Source organism: Theropithecus gelada, chromosome 1, assembly GCF_003255815.1.
Source record: "Theropithecus gelada isolate Dixy chromosome 1, Tgel_1.0, whole genome shotgun sequence".
Classification (NCBI taxonomy): Eukaryota; Metazoa; Chordata; class Mammalia; order Primates; family Cercopithecidae; genus Theropithecus; species Theropithecus gelada.
In genome coordinates, this window is record NC_037668.1 from 200,910,438 (window position 1) to 200,918,691 (window position 8,254).

Genomic DNA, 8,254 nt, shown 5'->3' on the forward strand with positions numbered 1-8,254 from the left:
TGAAATCTACTGTATGATAAAGATGCTACAAACACCTTTTAGTTGCCGTCAATAAGAACTTTACTTGTTTTAAAAAAAAATCCAAAAGCTGGCATTGTCCAGAAAAATTTAACAGGTTTATTTATAATTACTATAAAGTTGAACCGCTGAAACCTGTTCACTGAAACATTTTAACTTGCATTAATGCTTTACGCCTCTGCATTTATATTAAAAATTCACACATAAATGAAAATGGAAAAACTGCCAATACCTGATTTCTGTCCCCTATTGTTCCACTCGCAATCATATACTTAGGTACCTTTTGACCCCTTGGGAAAAAAAAATCTAACGTTCAGAACTACCAATAACAAGAAGAAGAGAAATTATTTTTTTTGGAAATGAAATGTTTCCCATCGTAGTGGATTTTTAAGCACGTTCTCCACGTATGCGGCGTGCTAGCTGGATGTCTTTTGGCATAATTGTTACACATTTGGCATGGATAGCACACAGGTTGGTGTCTTCAAAAAGGCCAACCAGATAGGCCTCACTCGCCTCCTGCAAAGCACGGATAGCTGCGCTCTGAAAGCGCAGATCTGTTTTAAAGTCCTGAGCAATTTCTCGCACCAGACGCTGGAAGGGAATTTTGGGAATCACAAATTCAGTGGACTTCTGATAACGGCTAATTTCACCGAGCGCCACAGTACCAGGCCTGTAACGATGAGGTTTCTTCACCCCTCCAGTAGAGGGCGCACTCTTGCAAGTGGCTTTTGTAGACAGTTGCTTCCTGGGTCCCTTACCACCACCACCGGTCGATTTGCGGGCAGTCTGCTTTGTACCAGCCATGGTACAGAGACCTCCTTACTTACCTCTCTTCTCCTTCGGCTGGAGCTCGACGAGGGAGAGGCAGCGCTGGTTTTGGAGAGCGACGGTGGCGTGGCGGCGGCTGCAAACACAATTGAAAGCCAGAAGTCAAATTTTTAACCAGTATGCAATATTGCTGCTGTATAATAAATCCCTATTTACTAAGCAGGCATGACCTAATGAGAAGAATGTAAGTATAAAATATGAGGAAGGTGGGTAATTAATCCAACAATAGAGGCAAATTGCATAGGGTAGCCTACATATCTTTAGGAATTATTCCAACTTGATAAACTCTTACAACTAAGAAAACTTGATGTTTTGAATTTTGGTGGAAAGGAAAAAATAATCTAATTAGTTAGTGAAATTCTTAACTTATTCAACAAGGTGATAGTCCTGATAGAATAAGCATAATGGAACCCAATCTGTTTTCTGCAAATCTTCAGGGCCACAGGGAATACTCATTATTGAAGCACTTCTTATCTATGTCTGCCACTCTTTCCCTAAGTAGAAAATGGTGTAGGATTCATCCGGAGAGTATTCAAGTTGAGGGAAATGAGTCTCTGTCTCTGTCTTAGGTCAGGTTTCTTGGGAAGCAGACTCTGAGATGGAGATTTTCAGGCAGAAGACTTATTGGGAAGTACTGGGAAGTTCAATATCTGTAAGGGAGTGAGGAAGAAAGAAGGCAAATGGAGAAGCTGAACTACCGTGAGACCCCAGCCTATCTCAGAGGGAATATGCACTGGAATGACTTTTCAGAGTAGTCCTAGATCAAGGCAAGAAGGCTGGGCCTATGTACGACCACACTAAACAGACATTAGATATGTGCTGTTTCCAAGGAGGGGCATAACTTTTTTTTTTTTTGAGACCAGTTTTGCTCTGTCGCCCAGGCTGAAGTGCAATGGCTTGATCTTGGCTCACTGCAGCCTCTGTCCCCTGGGTTCAAGTGATTCTCCTGCCTCAGCCTCCTGAGTAGTTGAGATTATAGGCATGCACTACCATGCCTGGCTAATTGTATTTTGCTAGGGGTGGGATTTCACCATGTTGTTTGGCCAGGTTGGTCTCGAACTCCTGACCTCAGGTGATCTGGAGAGGCATAATTTTGGCCAAGGATAACTCCCAAAGAGGGGCTCAGCTGTGCGTCATAAGCAGGCATCTCTCCTTGAGCCTGGGGCAGTCAGCCCTCTTCTTGAGGAGGATCTGAGAAGCACATCACAGTATTCACCACAGTATCTTACCCATTATCTTTTCTCCCTCAAACCCTGGGTTGAAAATTTCAGGGAGACATCAATGAAGAGTGCATAAAAATCACCTCTGAAGTACTCTATTCCGAAGTTTCACTTACATAAAAGGACATAATATCTTAGGATTTTGCAGCCCTATGAGATACTTATGACCTCCCATGGCTCTCCATTTTTAATCCTATTCTTCTGTCTCTCACCTTTGGTATGTGGACATAGCATGTCAAACAAATGATTGAGGGTCTGGGTATGGTGGCTCATGCCTGTAATCCCAGCTCTTTGGGAGGCTGAGGTGGGAAGATCGCTTGAGACCAGGAATTCAAGACCAGCCTGGGTAACATGGCAAAACTCCATCTCTATAAAAAGGACAAAAATTATCTGAGCATAGTGATGCACGCCTGTAGTCCTAGTTATTCTGGAGGCTCAGGTGGGAAGATTGCTTGAGCCCAGGAGTTCAAGGTTGCTGTGAGCGGTGATTACACCACTGCACTCCAGCCTGGGTGACAGAGTGAGACCTTGTGTCAAAAAAGAAAAAAAAAAAAATAGAGGGACGTGATGGGGTGAGATGATTTAAAGATGTTGCATGTTCTGGGAAGTTCCTGTGTTAGGTGTAAAATTGAAGTCAATCTCCAAAGGCCCATTACCCATATAAGAGTTGGATTTAAGATTTCAGGAATGCATTTTACATTGAAATGGTCTAGTTGCCATCTCTCCCTGGGTGGATTCAGGGTGGGTATGTAAGGGCCAGGGGGACTGGTTGGGAGAAGTAAATTAAATAGATTTTTAAGATTTCTTAATTTTCATGGTTCTCAGAATTTATCTTGAGGCTAAAATCTTGAACATAGTTAAAAAAAAAATCAATGACCTCATTTTCCCCTTCGTAGTTACCTCAATCAGTTTGACGTCTACTGAGTCTGACCCATTGGAACATGTAGCATGCTTTCATTGGGTAGATCATCAGATCTGCAAGGTTAATGCATCTAACCTGCCGTGGCACACATGCTGAGAAAAGCATTCATTTACACAAAGTTCGTGACAGAAATAGAATCTCTCATGGACTTTGGAAAATGAAAGGACAGTATCTATGAATACAGTCATGCATTGCTTAATGATGAGGATATGTTCTGAGACAGGTCTCTTCAGGTGGTGGCGTCATTGTGCCAACATCATAAAATGTACTTACACTAACCTAGATGGTATAGCCGACCATACCTAAGCTATATGATGTAGCCTGTTACTCCTAGGCTATAAACCCGTACATCATGTAACTGTACTGAATACTGTAGGCAATTGTAGCACAGTGATAAGTATTTGTGTGTCTAAACATATCTAAACACAGGAAAGGTACAGTAAAAATATGGTATAAAAGATAAAAATGGTACACCTGCAGAGGGCACTTACCATAAACAGAACCTGCAGGACTGGAAGTTGCTTTTGGTGAGTGAGTGGTGAGTGAGTGTGAAGGCCTAGGATATTACTGCACACTACTGTAGACTTTACATACGTACTACATAAATTTACATAAAAGTTTTTCTTTCTTCACTAATAAATTAAGCTCAGTTTACTGTAACATTTTTACTTTGTGTTTTTTTTAATTTTAAAAACTTTTAGTTTTTGTAATATCGCTTAGCTTAAAGCATAAATACAATGTACAGAAATTTTTCTATAAAAATTCTTTATATCCTTATTCTATAAGCTTTTTCTTTTAAAATTTTTTATTTTTATTTTTTACTTTATAAAGTTTTTTGTTCAAAATGAAGACACAAATACACATGTTAGCCTGTGTGTGTTCTGACAGGGTCAGAATCATCATTATCAGTGTCTTCCACCTCTACAACTTGTTCTACTGGAAGATGTTCAGGGGCAATAACATACACAGAGCTGTCCTCTCCTATGATAACAATGCCTTCTTCTGGAATACCTCCTGAAGGACCTGCCTGAGGCTGTTTTACAGTTAGTTAACTTTTTTATAAGTATAAGGAGCACACTCTAAAATAACAAAAGTATAGTATAGTAAATACATAAACCAGTAACCTATTTATTATTGTTATCAGGTATTATGAACTCTGCACAATTGTATGTACAATTTATACATTTATACATTTATAGCACTGGCAGCACAGTAGTTTTGTTTACATGAGCATTGCCACAAACTCCTGAGTAATGCATTGCACTACAATGTTAGGACCACTATGATTTCACTAGGTGATAGCATTTTTTTCTGTTCAATTATAATCTTATGGGACCACCATCATAAATGCATTGTTGACTGAAACATCATTATGTGGCACATGACTGTACTCAGACCATCTCAAGGGAGGGTTGCAGGAGCTATTTAAAAGGGTTCACTGATAAGGCAAAACAGATTAGGGGCAGGAAGTATTGAATCCAATTATAATGGAACTAGAATAGAGTGATAGGCAGAGGAAATTGGCTAGAATTTTGAAATCAACCTTCAATTTTCCCAGAAAAAGAGGCTTAATATTAGCTATGCAACATTATATTTAGTATCAACTATTTTCTTCTTGCTATGCTAGGCAATTTTTATATACATGAGCTCAGTTAACTATCAGCAAATTTTCAAGTTTAGTGCCATTTACCTTATTTATATATGCGGAGCCTAAGACTCACAAGAGTTTTTGAGTGATTTATCTGAGTAAAGCCTGGATTTCTGGTAAGTCTGTTTATTAACTGAGCAAAAGATTGTTTTCAGCTGAGTTCTAGAAGGCCACAGACATATCCAAGGATAAATAAAACATATGCCTAAGAGGTTTATTTATGATTACTGTGACTTTAGTTGCCCATTAAAGTCTCAATCATTGCTTCTGGCTAAATCAGTAGACATTTTACTTTATTAGTTCACTCATTTTAAAGAGCATTTTTAATTCACACAGAGGTCCTGGGAAAAGATTAAGGTCAAATGTGGCAAAATGGTCCAAAGGATCTAAGATTAACAACAGATTATGACTATTCACAGATAAGTGACACTGAGTAGAATTATTTTCTCACGGTCATTGTAATGAAAAGGAGTTGATTTTGGGGGCGGCCAACACAGGTTTAGGACCTTTCCATTGTTCACATGTGATAGAAAGTAATAGAAAGAATGGTAGCCTACATCTGAACTAATTCCATTTATCTACAAAGCTGTCCATTTCCTTGAAGTTCTGGGTTCTATTTGTCTTAGTCTGAGTGGTTTTTTTCTTCCCCGCCCCCTATATGGGAAGGTCACTATATATGAAGCAAGAATAATGGGTTCTAGCCGAGTTCCCTACTTTATTGCCATGGTGAATATTGGCAAGGTATATAACCTCCATAAGTTTTAGTTTTCTTATCTTGTAATATTGACCTTGTTTACATCCCTGGTTATTGCAACCCCCAAATGACAAAGTAGGTAAAAATTCATTGAAAGCTTAAACTACTATGCAAATACGAAAAAGAAATATAGTTAAAGTGTCTTCAACTTTGTGGAACTTACAATGCTGCTTCATGCATGCTGAGATTCTGAAAGTATTACATTCACTTTTGCTTAATAATTAGCTCCAATTCTTGTCAAGTTTCATAAAATGAAACCTGTAAAATTGCCAGTGTCCAGAAATAAAGCGCTCTTGGAAGAGGTTTCACTTATTCAAGTAAAAGATATTTTGTATCTTGTAAAAAGTAGGTGCATGAATCAATCTTTATATGATCTCATTGTGAACCGGGGCCAGTATGGCCCAGCCTTTGCACAGTTGTGCCACATGACATGAGGGCACAACTCCAACTCCAGGAGCTTTGAAGAATAACATCAATTTTTACTAATCATTTTCTTGAAAGTGGTTAACCCAAGATTTTATTCAATGTACCAAACAGGAAGTATCCCAGAAAAAATGTACCAAACAGGAAGTATCCCAGAAAACCTCTCTAGATATTATTTTTTTCTCTCCAAAGTTCCACACTCATGACAGTCATTGAAAATCCATGTATTAATTCATTTTCACACTGCTGATAAAAATATACCCAAGACTGGGCAATTTACAAAAGAAAGAGGTTTGATTGAACTTATAGTTCCATGTGACTGGGGAAGCCTCGCAATCATAGTGGAAAGCAAGGAAGAGCAAGTCACGTCTTACATGGATGGCAGCAGGCAAAGAGAGGGAGAGCTTGTGCAGGGGAATTCCTCTCATTATCATGAGAACAGCATGGGAAAGACTTGCCCCCATGATTCAATTACGTCCCTCCCATAACATGTGGGAATTCAGGATGAGATTTGGGTGGGGACACAGCCAAACCATATCAATTCCTCTTGCTGTCTTTTGTCATTCTAACTTCTCTCCCACCACCCTGCTCTCCCACCTACTTCCTGTAATACTCCTATGTTGTTCCTCTAATTCACGGGAAGTGGCTCCTCCAATTTCTGTCCCCGCCTGCCCACTGGACAGATCACATTTTTTTTTTTTTTTTTTTTAGACAGAGTCTTGTTCTTTCACCCAGGCTGGAGTACAGTGGTGTGATCTTGGCTGACTGCAACCTCTGCCTCCCGGGTTCAAGTGATTCTCCTGCCTCAGCCTCCCAAGTAGCTGGGACTACAGGCATGCACCACCATACCTGACTGACTTTTATATTTTTAGTAGAGGTGGGGTTTAACCATGTTGGCCAGGTTGGTCTCAAACTCCTGACCTCAGGTGATCTGCCTGCCTCGGCCTCCCAAAGTGCTGGGATTACAGGCATGAGCCACTGTGCCTGGCCAGATCACACTGTTCTTTGTTAGTGCCATGCTTTGTGGTCCTCCCTTGCTCGACAAAGAAATGCGTATTTTCTGCTGTCCTACTTTTCCTGTGAATATTTCTCATGGAACATTTCTAGAGGATAATATTCTTTACCCCATTATGTATGTATCCAGTAGCTCCTTGGTGAGTTTGACATCAGAACCATGTGTAGATTTGGGAGTCGGAAACATTCTATCCCTCTTCCATCCCTCTTTCTCCTCAATACCTCATTTTAGTCCTCAGAGGAGAAGAAATTTCAATAGTTTATCACTTCAAAACTTGCGTTCTATTTAACTGGAGTCAGAAATTAGCCACCGTGGATGCCATTGACCTATGGAAAATCAGCTTCCAAAGTCCAAATATCTGAGTTACAAATACACTTTTATGAGATGATTCATATGTAAGCAGTGGACTGCATGCCTGAATAAATGGGGGCATCCAATCTCACTTTTTTTTCCCCCAAGAATATGACAAGTGTACACATTCCCATGTGTTTATTATAACCTCTCTGCAGGTAAGAACAGACCCAGCTTATATGTATTTTACCCTGAGTTTCCTTCCTTAACTCTGATTCTTTCCATCTCAAGATTGCATATCAGAATGAACGTGGGTAAGAGTAATATTATTGGGCTACCTTTGTATCCACTTTATTTTATTTTTTAAGTAAATGATCTGCAAATGGCCATGCTTTATTTTTATTTTTAGTAACAGACTACGTTCAGGAAACTTCATAATCAATCATGATTTACCTGAGTTCTGTGACATTATGGTTGAGAACTGCTGGTTTGGGGTGTGAGTATAAATTTTTCCTTAATTTCGTTTCCCTCTTTCCCATCCATAGTCATGCTGGCTAGGGAACTGAGAGCAATTACAACCTTCCCAATGTTTGTATGGATTGCAGTCATCTGTATTTCTCTGAGAAGCATATATGGAATAAAAGTGTGCATTGCAGAGGCAGTTAAGTGAGCCAGATATAGCAAACTAAGGCAGATAACGATATGGCCTCAGGCCTAACATGGCTGAAGTCATTCTTTCCTGACAAGAGTAACGGTTCTTTTGCCCTTAAGGCCCTCAGTTCCACAGGGCTCCGGGCTGTCATCCTCCTCTCCACAGAACACGTGAGGTCATTAAGAGAAATGCTGATGCCATGCTAGAGGCCATGATCTTCCCTGCCACCAGGTTGCAGCTGACACATAGATGACATTTCTTTGGTGTCAAATCCAGGCAGAGCGTTGTCCTACCTGTCCCAATATCTGTTGGAAATCAGCTCTTGGAAGGAATTTAATTGGTTCTACCTCAATTCAGTTAAGACTGAGAGGCAAGGATAAAGTTACCACACAAGGACAATCCTGGATTCCAAATAAACCTGGAAGATCCCTGTATACAAAGGACCCAGAAAATAAGTTTTCATGAACTGTGAATGACTTTAGC

General features: G+C 39.9%; 1 protein-coding gene across 1 annotated transcript; it reads right to left on the reverse strand.

Annotated features, from left to right (window-relative positions):
• Positions 1–405: 405 nt before the first annotated feature.
• On the reverse strand, positions 406–822 carry LOC112630604 (histone H3.3C-like). Its single transcript, XM_025395021.1, has one exon. It carries the CDS (start codon positions 820–822, stop codon positions 406–408), a length of 417 nt encoding a protein of 138 aa, XP_025250806.1.
• Positions 823–8,254: the final 7,432 nt, after the last annotated feature.